This window comes from Buceros rhinoceros, unplaced genomic scaffold (genome assembly GCF_000710305.1).
Source record: "Buceros rhinoceros silvestris isolate BGI_N320 unplaced genomic scaffold, ASM71030v1 scaffold20552, whole genome shotgun sequence".
NCBI lineage: Eukaryota > Metazoa > Chordata > Aves > Bucerotiformes > Bucerotidae > Buceros > Buceros rhinoceros.
In genome coordinates, this window is record NW_010399715.1 from 1 (window position 1) to 22,821 (window position 22,821).

The 22,821-nt window shown below is 37.7% G+C and overlaps 1 protein-coding gene across 1 annotated transcript in view; it reads right to left on the reverse strand.

Moving 5' to 3' along the window:
- Window positions 1-795: 795 nt before the first annotated feature.
- TBCE (tubulin folding cofactor E) overlaps window positions 796-22,821 on the reverse strand; it is a gene marked incomplete at its 3' end in the record, with an annotated part of 25,327 nt that continues 3,301 nt past the window's right edge. Inside the window, exons 3-13 of the mRNA XM_010131603.1 lie at window positions 13,982-14,170; window positions 12,819-12,907; window positions 12,048-12,147; window positions 9,220-9,322; window positions 4,535-4,611; window positions 4,201-4,296; window positions 3,003-3,067; window positions 2,850-2,914; window positions 2,194-2,346; window positions 1,315-1,468; window positions 796-864 (exon numbers count right to left, since the gene is read on the reverse strand). Of these exons, the coding sequence (XP_010129905.1) occupies window positions 796-864; window positions 1,315-1,468; window positions 2,194-2,346; window positions 2,850-2,914; window positions 3,003-3,067; window positions 4,201-4,296; window positions 4,535-4,611; window positions 9,220-9,322; window positions 12,048-12,147; window positions 12,819-12,907; window positions 13,982-14,170 (1,160 nt within the window). The remainder of the gene's footprint in view (window positions 865-1,314; window positions 1,469-2,193; window positions 2,347-2,849; window positions 2,915-3,002; window positions 3,068-4,200; window positions 4,297-4,534; window positions 4,612-9,219; window positions 9,323-12,047; window positions 12,148-12,818; window positions 12,908-13,981; window positions 14,171-22,821) is intronic.

Below are 22,821 nucleotides of genomic sequence, written 5' to 3' on the forward strand. Positions count from 1 at the left end.
TTTTTTTTTTTTTGTGTCAAATGGAGTATTTACCTAAAAAGCTAACTAGAAAGTAATTATTTTTAAAACAACCTGCAGAAGAGTGAAAACTGCTTATTTAGTTTAAAGACAGTTTTTGACCCACAGTATCTTAATAGCACCCTACAAGCAGCTTTTAAGGAAGTGTTAGCCTAATTCTTCTACAGAGATTAAAAGACATCCTTAGAAAAAGGTGTTCATATGTCTAACCAGCTAGATGCCTTGTTCTGTTTAGTCTTCCACCTAAATGCATTAGAACGTAATGCCTTAAAATACCATTTTCCCATGGAGTGATAAAACAGTTGGTTCTTCTATCAACTGGGAAATAAAGCTAAATGAATTAGTTGCCTTGTTTGAATATATAGACAGCCCGAAATACCAAAGCTACCTGTATTTTTTTTTGGCTGTCCTAAGATTAAGAAACTATAAAATATTTTATCAAAAACCAGTGCAGCCACTGAGGCTAAAATCTCGAATGTGTGTCTTCTGTAGAGAAGCCATTCACGCTGTCAGAGGGGGAATACTGATTATTCTCTATTAAGAAAATCATTCAACTTGGGTTGACAATAAAATAAGCTGGAGTACACAGCAGCAGTTATCATCTAGCCAAACTCATTGACACACACACAGTTCAGACAAGCCGAATTACAAGCTGGAACTCTGTGACTTCACAAAGACTTTTGAACCTTTTGTTCTCCATATACATGCAGGAAACGATAAACTTGTAAAATATTTTAAATGCAAAAGGATCAATTGCTATCATTTCTGTCCTCTTACTCAGAAGCTGATTTTTCAGAGTCAAAGGCTGTCGTCCCTTCAGTTCTCCTTCTTCAGGTGCACCATATTCTGTGTGAAGGAAAGCGCATGATGTGAATCCTTCAAAGTCTAAAACTCAACATGACACGCTGCAGCCACGAGCCTTGACCAACTGCTAAAGCATTGAGGAGGGCGTACAGGAATGCGGGATGGCATGGAGCAGGTGGCAGACCTGTGCCTCAGGTGATGCTGAGCATTCCCACTTTAAAAAGCCCCGGGTGGAGACAGTCGCTGCCTGCTCACCAGTAGAGTTACAGGGCAGACGCTCAAAGGTGTCATCCGTGGTGCAGTAAGCCCAAGTTCCTGAGGCAGGGGTGCCTGGAAGCCTGTGGGACTATGCAGCTGCCCCACAGAGGCAAAAGCCATTTGCCCTGCCAACAGTTGGGCTTTCCTAAGGCAGCAGAAGCAAAAGCATCAAGGGGAAGGGAAACGCAAGAGACTGAAGTGAGGATATGGTAATTTTACTGTACTTATACTTACTAAGACAAAGTGATGGGTATCTGGGATGATCAGCAAGAAACTGTTCGCTTGGGTGGTTTTTCTCTGGGTCACAATTCCCACCTGCCGCCAACCACTCATTTCCAAATATTTTGCGGTAATCAAGCTCTGCTCCTTTTCTTACAGCAGGAAGGATCTATACTGACACAGGGGCAGCACATAACACATAATTATACACATTTCCAGAGAAGAAAATCTGATTAATGACACTGACACCTTGCTCTTAGAAGCATTAAAGCATACAGAACTCCTAAGAATCTTACAAACCCTGTCTCCAAATACTGAATGATCCATATATTCAGTACATTCTAAAACTATTAAGAATCATGCAATCCCTACCTCCATGTACTGACTGATCCATAAATGCATATCTAAACAAAGATGTTACAGTATATGATGATGCAAGGATTGTTTTGGTAGCAATGGCACCGATGCTGCTTCTGTTCTCTTTTATAAGCGTTTGCTGAAAGTTTGATTTGCTTTAGATAATGCTATTTTCCTATTACAGAAGGCAAATGTTTGTATTACTGTCACTGAAACAGATTCAGCTATGCTGCTTTTTATTTTTGTTTGGCCAGAGTATGTTTTTGTTAACAGTCCTGCAACTTCCACACAACACGTGCACTTGGAAAAAACCACCATTCCTCCATCCTGTCCTAGTCCTTACTGAGTGAGCAGCGTTCACAAACAGGGCTGGATTTTGTGGCCATACCTAGTGCCCCACTGACTAGGTGATGGAAGAGTTGGCACTTTTCCTGCCCCCAAGCGAACAGTAATCTTAAAAGAAACTGAAAACAATTCCTCGGGCAATGATTTCACCTTTTTCCCCGAACTCATGGAATTTGTTGAAATACCACGTACCTCGGACTTGTTTAAAACCTCCAATTGACTTATTTTGGCAATAATTAGCTGTCTCAGGGTCTCTGGGTTCTTCTCAGTGTCCATGAAAGGGTTGTTGTGACACTGCAGTGACCGCAAACTTGGCAGCTTATCAAGCTCGTTGATAGATGACCACTGAAACAGAAGGGAGCACTCTTTTGAGGAAACATAAAACATACTTAATTTCAGAACAATCCACAGTAACACTGACTTCTCCTGTAGAATGGCCATGACTGAAATAATTATTCTTTTGGTCATCAGAACCAAGTACTTTAGTCGTGTTCACTTAGCTAGGGAACAACTGCACAGCATTTAGTTAAGTAAAGTAGTGAAAAAACAAAACAAACAAGGAACTACTCAGCATTTTAGATCATTAGAATTCTGCGAGAGGAACTATGAGGTAGCAAAGGGATATAAATAGCTACCATAAACATATTTAACTGAGACATTAAGAAAAATAGGTTTTAAAATAAAAAATATGTTTTAAAATATTTAAATTATGCCCTGTGTTGATCGAAGTGTTCAATAGTTACCTCAGGGTCTTACAATCACAGACATTTTTAAAAAGCAAACCGCACGTTACTCTTAAACAAAGATACCGTATTTACAAAACGTGAAGCTGTCACAATCTAACCTACCTGTGAAATTTTATTGTCTTTTATGGCAAGGAATTTTAGTGAAGGAAACATTTTAGTCTTGCATCCTAGAAAAAAGTAAATTTACAAGATGATAGTGCAACTTTTAAATAAACAGAATTATAAAGTTATAAATAAATTACTCCTTTTACATACCAAATCCAACATCAGGAAAGTGTATAGAAGATATTCCAGTGTTTGTAAGTATTAGCTGTTCTAATCTGAAATTCAATACATGCAATGATTACTGTACATGGCACAGGAAGCTTTTTGTAAACAAATACTAGCTCAATTTTTTTTTAAAACTAAGATCTAATAAACTTTTGACATGATGACAAATGAACAGCAGTTTCACAGACAGTACCCAGACTTCAGCAGTGTTCAGGGAATAAATTTTTCAGAAAGTGCAATAATTTCAACTTTCAAAGAGGTTTTGGGATTTAAATGGTGTGATTTCCAGATGATTTTTTTGTGGCTGTTTAAAATAACGGCTGCTATTTTGGTGTACAGTGCAAGACAGTAACTCTGCTGATTAGTAAAACTATTGTATTAGTCCCACAATTTTCCAGTCACTGTAACTGAAGTGCTGAAGGAACACACCTACTTTCCCCGGATGGTAACCTCAAAGCAAGGCACTGAAACTTCCAAAACAGAGTGCCTGGGCAGAGGATGTGCCACACGCTTCTACCAGTGGAGTATCAACAGTCACCTTCCCCACAGGGAATAAGCAAAAGCAGAAAACAGAGAAGGGGAAGAATAATCACCATACTTTTTTACCTCCCTCCTACCCCTCTTTGTTTTGCATTCTTTACAAAGGAGAGGTTCCATATCACCACGAGTGTTAAACGCTCATGGCCAGCGTCCATCAACAATTTTTAGCCTCAGGAGTGACACCTCCCAACAAACTGCCCAATGCAGGTTCAAATGGCCCCGAGATGGCTGTGCTGAACCTGCATTACACTGCCACGGTCAGAAAACTGTTCCTAAGAAACAACTTCCATAGCTCCTTTGCTTTGCCATTCCACACAAACTCTGCAGTCCTGTCATCTTGGATAAAATCCTGTGCATGCTAATAAAGACTGATCTTTGTAACGTGACAAATGACTTTTTTTCATAAGTATATAATGAAAACCTAGTAACATGCAGCTTAAGAATGTGTTACTATACAAAACCAAAAAAATATTAAAATAGCTCAGTTAAATAATTCAGTTACTCTCAAGAGGACAAAATGCCTGTATTTCAAGATTCCATAAATCTTCCATGCAACATCAACACTATCGTATTTCAGCCAACGAAGAGTATGGAGATTAATATCCAGGACAAAGTATTTCCAGCAAATTTGTTGAACAGCTACCTGGGGAGATGTGCTATTAGATGCAGCTGATTTCCATCTAGTAACTGGTTGTCTGAAAGGTCTAACAACTTCAGGGTCTGCAGGACATTGTCAGGCCTGCCGCATGGGAGAAACCAAACACAAACACAGAACATTTACAGTTACTTGTCAGTGAGAACACTAGCTTTCTAGTGTACAACTGCATGCAAATAATTGTATAGACATTTTGAAGTACGTCACCTGAAGTCTGCATCATTTATTTTACAATTACGTCATTGTGATGTAAACATTACAGGAGTGTGACTTTTTATTTTACATCAATCTGGTGATGACTGACTTAAGTTACTCATCTTACCTTTCCAAAACCGTAATATTATTAGAAGTAAGGTACAATTCTTCAAGTGCTGGCCATCCTGGAGCACAAAGAAGAACCTAAGAGCAAAACTTCATTTAATATAACAAAAGTTGGGAAAAATTATTCTAGAAATTATACTTTATGCAGATTTTCTCAGAACACGTTCAGAACAAGCCACAGCTCCCAACAACAGAGAAACAAGTCTTACTGCCTAGCCCTCCTTTTCTTTCAGCTGGCTCTTTGCCGGCTCTGCCACCACAGGTGACACCAAAGGGATTCTGCACAGTCACAGGACTTACAGTTCCACGCTTGAGCTAGTAGCTGCCCTACCTCAGATTGCGTGACCTGGAGACTGAGCTTCTTTTATTCAATAGGGTTGGAGTGATCAGATTTTTCCTACGATGAGGTGAGGAAATGGCAGTATATACTCAACTGCTAACAGTTCTGGAACTTCTGCACGTCTCATCAGGTCTGACAGACATTTTAAATGTCTTAATTTATCAGAGCTTGAAGGCTTCTCTGTCATGGACATGTGCCAGAACATGAAACCACTAAAAACCAAGGATTCCATTAAGTAGGCATATATCCTGAAGATTTCAAGAGCTCTAAAAAAACCAAACCAGTTCAAAAAGGCTGCAAATTGAACAAATAAGCATTTGTTCTAAATCTTATGCCCTGATATTACATCAAAATTATTATTTTACTTTATTAAAAGATTCATCTTTTCCAAACATCTGCAGCAGATAACACAAGTTTTAAAAAAACCCACTTACTATGAAGCAATGGAAATGTTGGCATAAAACCCAGTTTTGCATGCAATTGTGACAGTGTCGAAAATTTTAGCAAATGTCCACAAGCACTGGAACTACCTGGTTTTCTACAGATTTCTGCCTGTCAGTCGTGAATTATTATTTTGCTGAGCTTTTTCTTGTGTACATTCTCCAGAGTCACATTGTGAGCTCAACCTCCTCCTCCCTCCTTGGTTAGGAAACTTAGAGGGGCTCTTTCCTCCATCTATATTCCAGTCTGTCAAGGATTAGAGCTGGGCTGGCTCCAGGACAAACCAGGACACAGTTTTCCTGGAACTTGTAGGCAATAAACTATTTTTAAGCCCCCACCTCTCTTGAAAATGTATTTGAAATTGGCTAGCAGATTCAAAGTTTGAGGTGCAAGAACACAGACATACACATGCATGCCACAATCACCTAAAGCTTGTTTTTCCAGGAGGTTACAAAGCAGTGACGTTCAGAGATCTGGACAAATTCAATTTGTTATGTATACAGCTAAGTGAGCTTCTTATAAACGTCCACTATCCTAGACACCAAAAAGCCTCCTTTCATCAACTATTTTTCATTCTTTCTGTTACAGCTGTATGAAGTTACACAGCTGGATGTATATAACTGTATATGATATATAATGATACAAAATATTAATACTGAGATTTCTTCAAGTGGTGGCATATGATTTGGGGCTCAACTGCTTCACATCCCTAAAAATGAAGCATCATTCTGCTGCCATATCTGCAACACATGTAAACTTATAAGCTCAGATACAACAAGTTTCCCTGCTCCAGAGCAGGAGCAGGAAGCACCAATACTTTATGTCTTTAATTTGTATAGTGTTACTCTACGCCAACAAAACAGACCAAAATAGTTTATCTATTAGTGATGAGGAAGCACGAGAAGAAGCCTGCAGAGCCAAGAGAGATTAGATGCATGCTGTTCTACTGAAAACCTTTGGGGGATTTCCCCACAAAAGCCCTGCACTGTGACGGATGGAATAGAAAAACTGCACAAAACCAAACTATCTTAACACTTTTCAACAGACTGACCAAATGACTAGAAAACTGCCAAAACCAAATGACAGGCACAGCATGATTCTAAGAAACTCAAACTGCAAATTTTCAGCTATTGCTTAAAACAGCTTCCATACAGAAACACAAGTTCACAGACATGACATCGAATTAACACTCAGGGAAGATGGGAAGCTTGTTGAAGATAGCTGGTAGGGAGGTTGGGACAAATAGCCAGTGGAGTAGCCACTCCTGATCACAAAAGAAAACTGAAAATCCAAGATCAAGTGCAAAAGAAATAAAGACAACAAGAAACAATTGTTACCAAGTAAGTCCACGATGTTCCTACATTTTTAGTCTTTTTATCCCAGGAAGCAAATAATATAAATGGGAAAGGCACAAAGCAGCTTAACAAGAATCATCAAAGGTATGAAACAGAACAGCTGTTCTTGGTTACTTGCCTATAAAATATTGGGAATTAAATTATCAGGCAGCAAGATCAAACACCAGAAAGGGTATTTTTTCATAGGGCACATAATTAGTCTGATGTTAAAAGACAGATATAAAAATTTTCAAATGGGCTCTTCACACAGTTAGATAAATCATGAAACAAAATATCCATGAAGATTAATTGAAAAACAGACGTATATTCTCCAGCACAGGAAACCCCAGAATTCCGGATTACTTTTTAAGAAGCTCTGATCATATGCTTGCCCTTTGCCTAAAATTTTTCCCAACTACGTGATGCTGCACCTCTGCTCTAACGCACATTTTTCTTTTACCCTGTACAACAATAGGTTATTTTATAAATGTAAGATCTTCATTTGAAAACAGAATGACAAATATATCATTATGATCTAAATGCTGAAGAAGAAAAAATTGTTCTGAAGCCGTAAATATGAATTCATTATTCTCAAATGCATTAATTACATTTCTAAGTCAACAGTTTCTAACTGTAAGATATTTTACAAGACATCTTTCTCCCTTGAAGGTTATATGTTACGTTTTGAACAACTGACAATTATCCAGTAATAAGCTCTTTTACTGATATACTAATAGAAATCCATATATATTTAGATATATGCATATAATATACTAATAAAAGAACTTTTTGGAAAACTGAGGCTCAAGGCATGTAAATGTAGAGTTATGCATGATCGCATAACAGTTAAGCATGTCCCTCTACTGTGAAAAATAGAGGAACAAATTAACAAAACCCCACAAGTCTCTTCTTTTTCAATGGAATCCCCATGCCACATATTCTTACATACGTCAATAAGTTATTTTGAAATGCTGTTCACCATTACATTGTTTTAATTTTAATTAAAACATTTCTAGGACTTTCAGTCTTGCTTATATCCCCATCAACAATAATTTTTTCTCTTTTGTCTGGATCATATTTGTTATCTTTTATCAAAAAGTTGACTTTTCAAAGCAACTCCTCATACAGCTTAAGTAACATTTTCAAGTGGTTTGTTCAGAGTATTAATGTCAGGTTCTTTTTATTTAATGTCCCTTTATTTTTTGCCTTTTGTTTGGCTGCCCAGAACACCAATTTTTGACACAGGCTTATAACTCCCCACTTCTGAGAGAATGAATCAAATAAATTTCAATTTTATAAAAAAGATTTCTGAACCAAAGAAGTCCTCACCGCCTATGATGTGTCATCAGCTAGAGCAGTTTCAAAAACAAATGCAAAAGCTATGTAGTTTTAAACTGCTCTGACTAACCTGGGGTTTCTCTCTGAAACTTAGTTACTCCTGGAGGACTCTAACCTGCCTGAAGCAACGGCTCCAACCAGCCTTTTGGCCACCATGGTATGGAGGAGAGCTGCTGGCAGCTGCCAGCATTTTAAACACCACAATGCACGATTTACTCTAATGAGCACTAGACAATGTTTAACGAGTTTGTAGCCGTTTAATTCTTCCACTCGCTTCACCATTCATATTGCTGCTGGTATAGCAGGATTATCAACTGTCCTGGCACAAACCCCACTGATGGATGAAGAGCAGAGTGAATGGACACTGATTAAAAATACAGCAATGCCCCTCCTCTAGCTCTGTTGCAAGAGAATGAAGAAGTTTCTTTCTACTTAACTCAAACCCCACTTCTGGTAAGTGCTCTAATACTGGATAGTGGCTAGTAGCAAATTTCAGGTAATTTCACAATGCCGAAAATACAAAATCTGCCCCTGAAAAATCCAGATAATGGGCTGGAATTTACAAGTCATTGTAAGTAATTATAAGTGGCAGGTCTGAGGTGCACTTCAAAAGCCCCATCTCTTAAAAGAGGCCCACTGCTAACACACTGGACAACACCACTTCATTCTTAATAAGACATCATATTAGGGGAGAGTCATTTAAATACCTGCATGATTCAGTCCCTGGCAGGAGTCAGAGCTTTGTTATTCTGTGCTGTACCTGTATTGCCTATAACCAGGCATCATGTATTTCAAGAATTTCAGTATGTGCAAAGACACTAAGCCAATCTCCTGCTGATGCAGAATGTTGCCAAAACAAGTATGTGACATAATGAGATATGTTGTTTCCATTTGCATAAAAATACAGATAAACCTTTAATAACTACAAGGAAACAGAAAGTTTTCATTCAGGGAGACCTTTGAGACATACAGTTACATTACACTCCAACTCTTTTGTCTGGACATGGTAATTCACAAATGCAGATGCAGTTAAATGTTTCTTATTAAGACTCCTGTGCCAACAGAACTTCCTATATTATGTAGGAACTATGTAACTAACACAGTTATACTCCAGCACATCTTCTAAGGATGACTGCATTTCAGTAGAATAATATAATGCATAATGTTTATTGTTCTTTCCTTGCCTTGAAATCCTAGCAATATAAATAAAAACAAAAACAGGAAAGCTTTTACCTCTGTCCATGTTATCTCAGTTTGATTAAGTGCCAGAATCCTCAATTTTGAAAATATACTGAACACAGCAGTTGATGTAGATGGAAATTTCATTTTGTTTTCACTATGTAAAAAGAATAATTATTACCATAATGAATAATTGCATTTAAGTCACTAATTCAGAATTATGTATTAAAGACAAAAACCATTTACACAAAAAAAATTTAAAAGTCACTGCCAAGGTGACACATATTTTAAAATATGATAAAATATCCTTCTAGTTATATTCAGATGTACTCTTTCCTTATTTACTTTCCCACCTCACAAATGCGTATTTATTAACGTGTGGCCTCCTTCCCTCCTTTTTGTCCCCTATAATTTGAATATTAAAAGAATGATTTTCATTAATATTAAATGAAAGGAAGTCAGATTTGGGGCTTACACTCCATAGTGTTGCTTGAAAATAAAAAGCCTACATGACTCTCCAGCCCCCATTAAAACAAAAGGGTGTAAAATCCACTCTCAGTAGCAAAATATCACTATAAAATCGTTATATTCTCAGAACTGCAGTCTTCAAATTAGTTTTCATTACTCACTCTAAACAAAAGTTTCTTTCTTAAGGTCTGATCTACATGCATATGATATGAAAAATCTCTCAGTGTAGTTATATTTACTTACTTATGGGTTAAAATTCCCCATTTAAATAAGCTCTTAAGAGAGCTGGTAGATGGCTAATAATTTTTATTGTTCTTGCAAAATTCCTTGTACAAAAACATTCAGTAACACTTACCTGCTAAGGTCTGTCTTTTTAAAGTAAGCAGAAGGTCAAAACAATGAAAACCAAACTCAGACTATTTCAGATTGTAGTCATAAGTGTCAGATTCCAGCATCAATCCTATTTTCCTTTCCAATTTTATCACAAATAACTTCTGAAAACCCTTCAGTACAGATTGCACTTCTCAACAATGAAAAACTGGGAAAATTATTCTAAATGAATTAAAATAAACTCTCTGTATTCTCATGCATGCTAATAATAAATCACGACAACATATGCTCTAGGCAAAGTTAGATTTACAAATAGCTCCCAGGTTGTGAACAGCTGCTCAGTACTAAATACCGAAGAAGATGGAACACCTACAACTATTTAAAAAAATACATTTCTGTCACATTAACTATAAGAACAAATACAAAACCTGAGGTCACTTTTTTATTCAATTAAATTGCTATTTATTTCAATTTAGCTTACATCACTTTCAATTGTTTTAGCTACATTGTGTGTACTGTACAATGAAGGCTTTGGAAGATGCTAACCTCAGCATGGATCTCCAAGACTCTAAAAAAATGTCCTATTTTGGGTTTCTGACTTCAGTCCTATTGCCCTGCTACTGTCTTCAGTGACTAGCACAACCACCTAAAGAGCTGAACAACTCTGCTTGAAGAATCAGAGGTTAACCTTGACAATAAACCAAACTTCCTGAAGCTGCAGCTATAACATTAACTTCTCAAAATTAGGCTGTTACATATCTATGAACTTGAATCCACTGTATTAGCTGACACCAGAAAACTATTCTGGCATGTGCCAGATACACTGTACAGGTATGTACTAGAAATGTTCTTTGTTTTGAATGTATTTTGCGAATTATTTCTTGTTTTCATGAAATTGCAGCTTTATTTAACAATATCCTCCCTCCTTTTCCAACATCATCACTATACAAGAGATATTCCCCTAGATCTGTCACCATGATCCAGAGCTCTCACCAGCATCATATTTTAATTTGGTGTCAAGACACTGTTGGTAAAGCATCAGTCTTAAACAGAAGCAGGCTCCTAAACAAAGACTTGCCTGGGCAGCCATAATATATCTCAACAAGAACAACACACCCATCCTCCACCCCGCTCCCCAAGCCCTGCAAACTCAGAAGGCAAACAAATAGCTACTGCTAAACCTAACTAAAAAACGCAAAGTGAGACTTCTAAGTGATAAGGACCTGTTAGAGTGCTTTCACAGGCAGGCTGCAAACTCACGCAGCAGTGCCATCTCAAGGTCTTGGCTGCTTCTGGGGGCCCATCTGCCCGTGGAGCCTCAACACCCTACCAGTGCCACGCAGACCCTACGCACAAGTATGGTGCTGCACACGCTCACAGCAAATTTGGCTATGTCTGCTGTGAAGCTGGTCTCCTTGCTACAAACCATTCTCACTGCACACATGCAATGTGTTAAGTCAGTTTGTCTTGAGGCAAACTAAGCTTTAAAATCAAGATAATTAATTGTCTTAAATGTCACAGAAGGTTATAAAGGCATCTTAGGATGCTGTAGTCCTGTTTCTATACTCTCTGTTTCCTTGTTCCTGTAGAAGTACTCAAGAGTAAATTTTTTTTTACCTTCAGAGTCTATAGCACTCTGCAAAAATCCTTAACATATTTTAATCGTCTCCCTAGCCAACATGCCAATTTGCATAAAAATGACAACTCTTATGTAGAATGCACTGATGAATGCCTAAATTCCTGTAAATGTTTAATGGCTGAAATCTGTATATTTTTTTCCAAACAACTTTGTAATTTTACAAAACTCCAGTCAACGTTCATCTGTCCCAAGCACTTCTCCAGAATTTAGATGCTAAACACTCCTAGGGTTCTAGTCCTTCCTTGGAAAGGATATCAGAAAAATACAGCACACATATTAGTTGTTTAAGGACAAGATTTGAAAAAAAGATATCTAAAAACTGAGTTCTTATTAAAATGAGCATTGAAGCATCCAGTCACCTTTAGAAAGCTGACCTCTTATCTAAAAGACTTTTTTTTTAATCCCTACCCCAAAGGAACAGAAACCCAAATATGAATATTTATACCTGATATTAAGTGTTTCCAGATTTTGAACTTGAGAAGCAATAGCTGTTACTGTCTCCCAAGATGATAACAGATTTTTGGACAGATTTATATGCCTGATATCTGAAATTTCACATTAAGAATAAGAAACTTATCTCAAACCTGAGCTTCCTTTTTCAGAGATTAGAATTAGGGTTTGGTTTTGAATCGAATATTCAGAATTCGACTACATTTGTTTGCACTACAAGATGCTACTGCTCAGTTACAGCAATTTTTTTTTATTGGTATGGAAATGGCTTATAGTTTTATAGAAGAGCTTAACTTTAAAAATCCTAAAATGGATTAATTTTTGTATTGACAGGAACTCTTATCAGTCCTTATAAATGAACAAATAATACCTGCTTTGTATTTCTGTAACACTGCTATAACATGCAGTATATTGAACAGAGTATTTATTATCTATTATTCTCTGGTACCCACAGAACATACCAGTTGTATTTTTATGGGGTTGTCTGTTCTAAGTTTTAACAAACCCCATTGCTGGAGCCTCCTGAAATTGCAGTCACAGTAGCAACCCATAACAACATTTTTGTCCACAATTTGCATTCTCCCTCAAAAATTGCAGGCATCTACTTTACAACTCTGTAAACATCGCATTAAGCTCCTAAATACAAACTGCACTTCTAAACATTTTTTAATAAAAGGATACAAATATCATTCATTGAAGTAAACACTTGGAATGCTAAAATATGCACTTTATTTGTGGCATCACGTGATATAGCAAAAAAGGATACTAGCACACGTTCTGCTGATTTCCTCTTTCTGTCCAGCATGGCTCACTGCACACTCACGCACTGAGATATCTACCAGTTGGTTCAGTTGGCTAAATGAGAAAGAACATTCTGTTAAGTAATCTTCAATCAGAAATAGGTGCGTTATATCAATACCTGGTTGTCACAACCAAACAATATCCTTTTCATAACATATCATCTCCTTTAGAAGCAGCAAGGTGCTGACTGCTACATTGCAGTGTCCTTTTTACTTGAAAACAGACACACCTCTATTTTTTGCCTTTACAGGGCTACTACAAAATAGGTTTGGTTAAGCCACAATGCCCACCCCCCAAAAAAACCCCCAACCAACCCTCATCCAACTGAAAAAAAGTGATCAAACAGACAAAATACAGCTATGCAATCTGGAATTCAATTAGAGGGTCCATGTTAAACAGGTTTCTTGTAATATTTTTTGCAAAGAGTTTTAAGTTATTTGGGCATTCTTTGTATCACTTATCAAAAAAAGACAAAAAAAAAGAAAAGAGTATTTTCGACTGCTTAGTATGTTCTGGGAGATAAAGGGAGAACAGTTGTGGAATACCAGCTCAGAGGGAGACTGCCACCTACTGAACTGGAACCTCTCTACTGCTGGAGGTCATTAAAACTATGCAGATTGTTAAGTTACTTCCTTTCTCAACCTTCCAGATGAATGAACACAACATGAACTGACTGTAAGAATTCTTCACTGGCAGTACAGTGACTTTCTGCCTTCCCTCTCTTAGTTATGAAATAACTGATATGAGTAAACAAAGATTAAATAATACTCTACAATAAAGAAAATATTAAACTGTATCTATTTAACAAGGACCATACATGTGTATAATGATTGCCAATATCATTATAATTTATCTCACTTATTCCTTCCCAAATACCATCACCTCCGACTGCGAAATCAAAATGAGGATAGCGAGCACTCAAACATGACAAAATCCCAGTTCCTATCCATAAAACACGTAAATTATGATGCCTCAAGTAGGAGGATTTCTTGTCTCTCCCACCATAGCACGCTTTGGCTTAGAGAAATGACAATATTACATGCAAGGCAGCCAGCTTCCTTTCTTTACTACTACTTGACTAATCAATTGCCAAGAGTGTATCCTAAGATATTCATATATCACACTTGCCTTTGCAGTTGTGCAATGGAATCCAAGCCAACAAACTCCACAGTCTTCTTTCCAAATACTAATGTATTCTCTGTCCCAGGTTGAACACCTTTCTCATCACTCAATCCATACCGATCCTTTACTGCAGTAAGAAAATCTACTCCAAAATTTGCCTTGTTTGGTCGGATAAACGATCCTCCTCTAGGATGCCTAGAATAGAGCAACCAGGAAAAGGTGAAATATGAAAACTTGTTGTAAGAAGTTGTAATTGTTATTGTAAAAGTTATTGTAAAAAGTACTAATTATTACTTTTTTAAAATACTGGGAACCAAAGCAGTCAAAAGGCAATTCTAAGGCTAATTTTAGACATCGCTGCTCCCACTCAGTGAGACCAGGTAAGACTTGCAAAGTATCTTTGACCCAAGAGGTTCACACTGTGAGATGCCACGAGAACTGAAGCACCAGATCTTTACATGTACTTCCACGTCAAAATTACATCAGTGCCATTATTAGAAGTAACTGTTCTGTTGTCTCCAAACCTATTACGAACTCTAGCTTTTCCAGAAATTTAAGTTTCTACCTATGGATAGGCCCAAAGTTACCTAAATCATACAACAAATGTGCCTAGAGTCTTACACCACAGCCTAAGGCTTCCACAGTTTCTTGCCATGCAATTGCTTTAACAATTTCTATCAAAGTTAGCAAGAAAACACAGTATCTAGGAGGAACTGGCAGAAACAAGTTGTGGGAATGGTATCGTAGAGCAGATGGAGGACCTGATGGGAGGATCAGCCAGAAATCAGCAGGAAGAAAACTGGTAGTTATGATCACCTGTCTGCCTTCCAGCTGGGAAGAGTACAGACTTTGGATGGAAAGTATCCAAGAGGAAGAAATCACTTATGTAAATAAAACTCCTCTTTTCAAACCAGCATGTAAACATCAAGTGGCTAATTAGCAAACCATAACATATAGCACCAATGACACAGAGTTCAAAATTCTCTCTGAAAAGCAGTAACTAGAGATCCTGAATCCTATGGACCTATAGTATTACAAGTCAATGGAATAGCTTGGGCACCGTATATTTATTATATCACATTTTTATTAAAAAATCAGCACTGGAAATTGCCTTTGCCAGTTTCACTCATTAACATTTCTAATACTTATTTAAGTACTCTCACATCCTAAAGAAGGATCTGGGTAGAAACTAGGTATTATTTACTTTAAAAATACTTTCAGTCTAGTTTTGTAGTGACTAAGTTTAGAGCTCAATGATTACAAAACAAACACAAAGGCATACTCTTTTTATAAAGAGTACTGCAAATCCAGTATGTATTTTCATGTTCGATACGCATTTTCAATTCTCTACATTTTTAATCCAGTAACTTTCTCTTAAGTCTTTTCTTCCATTCCTTTGAAGTTCTTCACAGCTTCCAAACATTTGTCTAGTTTGAATGTTAAACTTCCTCGAATGTAAAAGTTATGTGACTCTTTAACACCCCTTCTTAAAACAGTAAATGACATTTTCACCACCTTAACTATAACATCTCTTATCTGCAAAGTACATCACTTCCACATTTAACTAAGTTAAACAGCTTCATAAACAGTAGATAGTGCAGGACTCTAATCGCGACTCTGGAAAGAAAACTTGCACTCTCGTTTATCTGTAATTCACCCTAGGTCCTGCTGCATGTTTATTCTGACATTTCCTGTCCTTTTTCCTATCACCTTGATACTCCCCATTTTGTTATCACTATCCCACAGCATTCAATAGTTCTGCTACTTTTCTTCCTCTGCTCTCCCCAGCCCTCTCAACAGAGCTAACCTAGACCCCCACATCTGCATCCCTCCTGTCATGCCATTTACCTCAGCGTAGCCAAGTCCTTTGAGTCTCTCCATCACATTACCCATTCCTAAACCCATTTTTGTCCTCTTAGGTTGCCATTTCCATTGGCATCTCCTTCCTCATTGTCCTTGCAGAAGCCAGTTCTATCCCTAGGAAAAAACTAGGAAATGGGCTACCTTACCTTGCCCCTTGTCATCTGAAGCTACAGAAAAAGTATGGTGCATTTCTCTCTCAAGACTCTTCCACTGTTTTGTTTTTATCATAGAAAGATCACAGAGCTTCTCTGTCCCGCTCCTATCACTTACAAGCACTATGCACTCCATCTTATCTAATGTACACTCAAATCCACTCCACGGCCTAAGTTTTTTCTCAGTTCCATTCTATTACTTTGATCTACTTTTTCAAGAACTGTCAGAGAGAACAGAAAAGGAGACTGCAATAGGAACCTGTTTTCAGGCAAAATGATTGTGTGTTCAAGGAGAGAGGTCACTTACCTGTAACTCATTTTCCCTAAAATACACTGCCTGTATTAACTTTCACACTAAGGAATATAAAATGTACAAACTATTTAAGTATAAAACAATGAATTTGTAGCACCTGGACTCATGAAAAAACACATCTATTGGCAATCAGAACTAAACAGATAAATCCTAATCTGGACAGTCACCCAGCATGCATATTGTGAGATGGAAGAACCTGTGGACCACTGATCAACCTGACTTAAGCTGAACATTCAGAAGTCCGAGAACGGGGATTTTGCCCCCTTCTGTGTGAAATGTCTTACAGTCAGAGCAATGCTCTGGTAAAAGATGTGCCCAAATTTTCTTAAGCAGAAAATCTGAAAAATGCCCAAGTAGGGCTCTGAGAACCAGCTGGCTCTGGTTAGTACTGATACTTCTTACTGACTTTTATAATGGAGAGGTTGACCCCAACCTCAGAAGTCAGCTTGTAGGACCCTTCCTATTCATGATTCAGTAGCCTGAAGCAATACAGTCCATCCAGCTAGTATGCCCAGGGCCCTTGAAAGATATTCATTAAAATTTAGAAGAGCTATCAGCTTTCACCGATTGAACATTTCTCTGAATAAAGAGGAACGCTGGAATCATTATTCTTTGCGAATGTAAACCAAAGTAGTGGCATTGCTCATCATTACAGGTACATGATGGCTCTTCATATGCTAGAGAAATGTCACACACATACACTTCTCGGTACCTAAAGAATAATGCAGTAGTACATAAACTGTTTCCTGCCACAGTTACACCCTTGAGCTGTCTGACTGCAGAAGCAAACTTCTGAGCCAAGGAGAGAGATCTCAGCTTTGTCAGCCTGGACAGAAAAGGCAGAGGGAAGGATTTCTTTGTCCAGTACCGGCTGTTTGCAATGATTAAGGCAATTATAATCACCACTGGGGCAAACACACTACAAAGTTTGTGTCACAAAATATGGCAAATTGAATCCATGCATGTCTTTTCTACACAGGCTCTGAGCAGATCTCTGCCTTGTAGGCGGAGGTATTCAACAGACTTCTTTTAGAAGAATCTACACTGCATTAAGAAAACCCTTCAAGTTTTAAACAGTCTGTGTCAGCTGTGGCATAAAACAATGCTTCTAAGTGACACCTAGCACTCATCTGCTATAGCATATAAAATCCCTGACTGCACAGGAGAAGCTTTGCAAACATCAACAAGTACCTGAAGTTCTTACAAGTTTACCTTAGCCAAAGGGAAATGAAATCTAAATCTGAGTTTTCACAAACGGAGGAAAGACAGACATCTGCAGATGCTATCTTAAGGTTCTGCTGGTGCACAGGACATGTCTGAATAGTGATTAGGGACAACAGGCTTTTTTCAACACTATTGTGTTCTATGTTCTATATGTTCTATTGACAACAGAGAGCAGAAGTCTGATGGGTACAGTGGCACACAGTGAAACAAAACTTGCGAGACCTTCTGAAGCTAAAAGAAATCTCGGGAATGCATTCTCCCCTTGCTTTTTCTTCATAGACACTAAAACAACATTGACATCTTCCCGTACATGAAGAGTTTGTTTGTGCTCTAAGTAGATGTTTGTGGAGGTGAATCTGTCATTCTTGAAGGAAAGACAGACTAATTTAATATAAACAAATCTTCTTTTGGGCAGGAACATAAAATTCAAGCAAACAGTAACACCTGATTGGTCACAACCACTGTCTATAAATTTACAGACACAACCATACATAACTTAGAAAACTCACAGAAGAAGAAAAAACTGAAAACATGTAACACCTCTGCCAGAATAACTTGGCATTTCAGAGCTACACGAACATAAAAATGTCAAAGGTCCCACCAGAAGAAAACTTACGGAGGAAAAAGGCCACAAAGATCTGAAAAGCAATTGCAATTCTGCCAGGCTGAAAACATCGTAGCAACATGCTTTACTATACTTCCCTCTGTTTCTCCGGCTTGCTGTGAAAGTCAAACCTGGGAAAACGGATTACAATTTACTATGGTCAATTCTTCTAGTAACAGTATCTGCTGAAACATCGGGATTCCTCTGGAAAGTGATCTGGGAAGAACAAAACAGTCTTTAGCAGGAGGGGGTGGGGGAGACATACTCCTTTCAATTATAACGCAAAGGCCTCTAAACACGTGATACAGCAGAATGTTACCCCCACCTTGTGAGGTAAGAAGTAAGTAATCCACTGCTGAGGAATCCACAGGTCTACCTTAGAAAAACGGCAAGGATAAAAACAGCCGCTAAAAACGCAATGCCTGTGCAAACATTATGTGTGAATGGAATACCCTAAGGGCTAAGGAGGAAGATGATCCTTCTGCTGAGATTAAACGGTGGGAGAGGGCTCTACTTGATGGTGATAGCAGGAACTAGTTAATCACAAATAATGAGAAGACAGGGACCAGCTAAATCGTAAATGAAGGCCTTGTCCTTGGGATGCAGGTGGATTGGGCAAAACAGGCAGCCATTAATCAGGGTAAAAGGATCCTAAAGAAGATAACAAAGCCAAGAGTTAATTAACTTGGAATAGGAACGTGCTGTCTCAGAAAAACACAAGAGAACACGTGTCAGGATGGAAAGGTGAAAAGTTCATCTAAGAGGAAGACTCCAGCCTCCATCAAACGACCACCACAGAAGACTACCAGAGGACACTGCGCACGCCCAAGAGAGGGATGGACTATGTAAATGAATTCAGGGTGAATGATTATAATATTCTTATTAGTTCCTGGAAAGATAATGCATATGTAGTAGTTAACTTTATAAATGATGTAATCGGACCCCTTGAAAGCGTGCACAGAATGGCAAGAAATATCTCCCTGTGCATCTGAGAATAAAGAATATTGGCTTAATAGTCACATTGGCTATTGGGTTTTATATCGGCGATCTTTGAATCATTTGGCGACTCTGTTGGGACCCCTCTGCTCAGCTGCAGCGACCCGCAGAGAAAAAGAACTCCCTAGGATATCCCCGAGAGCTTCTTGGAGGGACTCCTCACCTCCTGGATCACTGCGGGAGCAGACAAGGACCACCAGCTAGAAAAGGTATTCTTTACTTTGGTTTAAGCAATTCCATTTGGTATTGTTTGGTTTGGTTTAAGCAATTGCATTTGGTTTGGTTTGGGACTGGTCATTTGGAAAGTACCCGTAAGCCACAGGAGACATCCCCTGCAGGGACTGTATACCAGGTTACTAGTGCCTATAGGTATACGTTCGGTTTGGAAATTTATGTCAACTGTGTTGATGCTTCTGGGTTTGGATTCTGGACTGGCAACTGACATTGATTCATGAATTACTGGATGCTGGTGTGAGTAACAGTCATTGTTATTTGGTGTATATCTAAATGTTTTAAAACATTTGAAGTGTTTTAAAACATTCCTTGTGTTTGCTGAAAGGGGGGTGAATATTTGTTTGAAGTACTATTTGTAAAGTGTAATTGGTTCCTAAAGTATATTTGCTGTGTCAATTTGTAAAATGGGAAATTCACAGAGTGTAGAGATTATGAAGAAAACCCCCTGGGGAGTATGTTGGCACACTGGAAAGATATTGGGAGACACCCGGGAGGGGAAGTTTATCAGAAAACTTTAATATTGTAATTGGTGGTGGCCTTTCTATAAATTAGAAGATGATGAGAAATGGAGAATGACTATAATATTCTTATTAGTTCCTGGAAAGATAATGCATATGTAGTAGTTAACTGTATAAATGATGTAATCGGACCTCCTGAAAGCGTGCACAGAAAGGCAAGAAATATCTCCCTGTGTGTCTGGATCCATGAATAAAGAATACCGGCTTAATAGTCACATTGGCTATTGGGTTTTGTATCTGTGATCTTTGAATCAATGGGAAGCATAAAAGAAGCTTGAACCTCTGTAACCGTGGGAAGACAGGAAAGCACTAGAGCAGCAGTCAAAACTTGGTTCGATGCCATCAAAAGTCACCCCACCAGCAGCACATCTCTGCCTACACCACAGTGCTGTCTCCTGGTCAGACGCTGAGGTGAGCACGTGCCCAGCAAGGACAGACATTGTGGGCAGCAACATATGAATATATGATTCAGATAATCGCACCACCATGAAACATAAAAGTTTAGGTCATATTTCCAGAAAACTTACTATGAAGAGCACATATAGCTGTAACCAGACCTACCGATTCATCCAGCTAAGGACTCCAAAAAAGACCCTCTGGTAATGAGAACTTCAAATTCAGTTTTATTTTTCTCTTACGATCTCATTTTGAAATGTCACCCTGAAAGATTTATTATTTTTTTTAAAGCATTCTTTTCAAAATTACCTTAAAAAGAACTAAAAAAAAAGTCCTTCTATTGTATTTATTTACAGTAGAAGCTACTCCATCAGTTGCTTCTCCTTGTCAGAATTCGGGGAGTGAACAAAGTGGGGATGTATATACATATAGATTATGTATAGGGTTATATATACAACATTATGCAAAGAAGTTTATTCTTTAATACTACTGTTGGGGCGCTGGGGCAGTAAAAGAGGACATTTCATGTTGTGGGTTTGGGTTGGGTTTTTTTTAGCATCTTTTTGCTAAAATAAGGTAATCACTTTTCACTTAAGTTTGCCTACATCTTCATGACTGATACATGAAATACACACCAGTCTGCACACAGGAAGTTATTTCTGGGAGTCACAGTTGACTGCTAGAATGATTATTTATTCTCTTAGACTCCAGAAGGCCTTTCTATGATTGGAACAAAGCAGAACACAAAGACTAGGTATTGTAAGAACAACACGTTTAAAGATCACTACATTTAAACTTGTTGCAGGGATATATGCAGCTTCACTCAAGAAGTTAATTCTTACAACAAGAGTTGAGATCACTATCTGAAATCTCATCTGGGAGCACGCTAGTGATTGCTAGCAAAGCAAGAGTCCTTACAACATACATAAATATTATACACGCACAGAGACTTAAAGCACTCATGTTTCTGAAAAACATCCACAACATGTTCAATTGCTTCTTCTTACAAGAAAGATTCGAAACGGCCAGCCAATTAGTTTTGCTATTTCTCCTACAGCAGAATATAACTAGCTTTAACTTGGTAACTGCCTTGATTAAATTCAAAGCATTTAGGAAGCAACTTTGCTAATATAATAATCCAAAAGACATGGTTGCTCTACGACCACAATTTCCAATTCTTTAGCTAAGAAAAATTCAGCAATTTTTAATTTTTTTTTTCATTAAGTGTGTTTACCCTCCCTAAGCCTTGCTTGGTTGTTATTATTAGATAGAAGTGTGAAAAGGCCCAGTCCTCACAGGTGTGGTTTTTTCTTTATTTATTTTTCTAAATAACGTATTTTGTTTTATTATCTTATTTTCATATAATGAGGTCTCTAGGGCTTCCATTTTATACAAATGTACAAGTTAAAAAGATACAGAGTAAGAATTCTGATTTGCACTACTGAATGTACTTTACTCCTTCCCTGTTTATGGCTGTTTGCCTACAGGTAAGAGTATTCCCACAAAGGACTTGAAAATAGCTACTTTTTAATTTTGAATTATTTAACAGCTAAACTCTTCCTCTGATTCAGTCTGAGACTGAACAGCTCTACTTGCTGGCTTGTGAACAACTTTGATCTGAACTGATAATGAAGTATATTCTTTGACAAGCCTTGAACTGCTGTCAATACAAATACAGCAGCCTCGTTTGCTACTTCAGGGAATACCATTTGTCTCCAGAAGACCTTCCGGCAAATACAACTAGACCTACTTTCCCCACAATATAGAAATAATAATTTTAATATCTTTTTTTCTTCTATGTGATGTTTTAGAGCAACAGTTCTAAGTTCCTTCATTAAGATATTCCTATATTCAGATAGGAGAAAGTGAAGATTTATCCACACTCATTAAACCGGAAAGTATCACAATTTTCACAAGCTGAAAATACATGATGAAAGGTTAGCAAACGCGTGCACTATTACTACATGCTTTTAATTATTCTTTTGGAGGAAATTCTCATAGCAAATTTTCTGTTTAATCATCCATTGAGAGCAAAACAAAGTACCTGTACAAATACACCACCTCTGGTTCTCAAAAAACCTTTGAACCATGATTAATGAAAGCAAGTGAGACTCTGGAAAACTGTCACACTGTAATTTTCTTGTTCTTTCACACTTCTCCAGTCACCTACTATTAGCCAATGTCAGAGACAAATGTTTGGACTGACTTTATCCAACTATTCTTGCAACTTTCACTTGCATGCAAGTTGGAAAAAAAAAAAGATTATTTGCTTATCCTCTCATCACTGGTTTTAACTTTTTCAAGATATTTAACATGAAGAATTGATTTCAGAGAAGTCTTCTTACATTTTCCAACAAACCAAAGCAAAGACACATCCAAAAGCAAGACCATAAACAACTTTCAATTTATTTTCTTGGTTTGAACTTTTCCTTTTTCAAAAGCCTTCTATTAATTCTGAGTGCTCACTGTCACAGGATTTGATTTATATTAGATTAATTTCATTTCAAAGAACACTTGAACAGTTACGAACAAACTGTAACCAAACC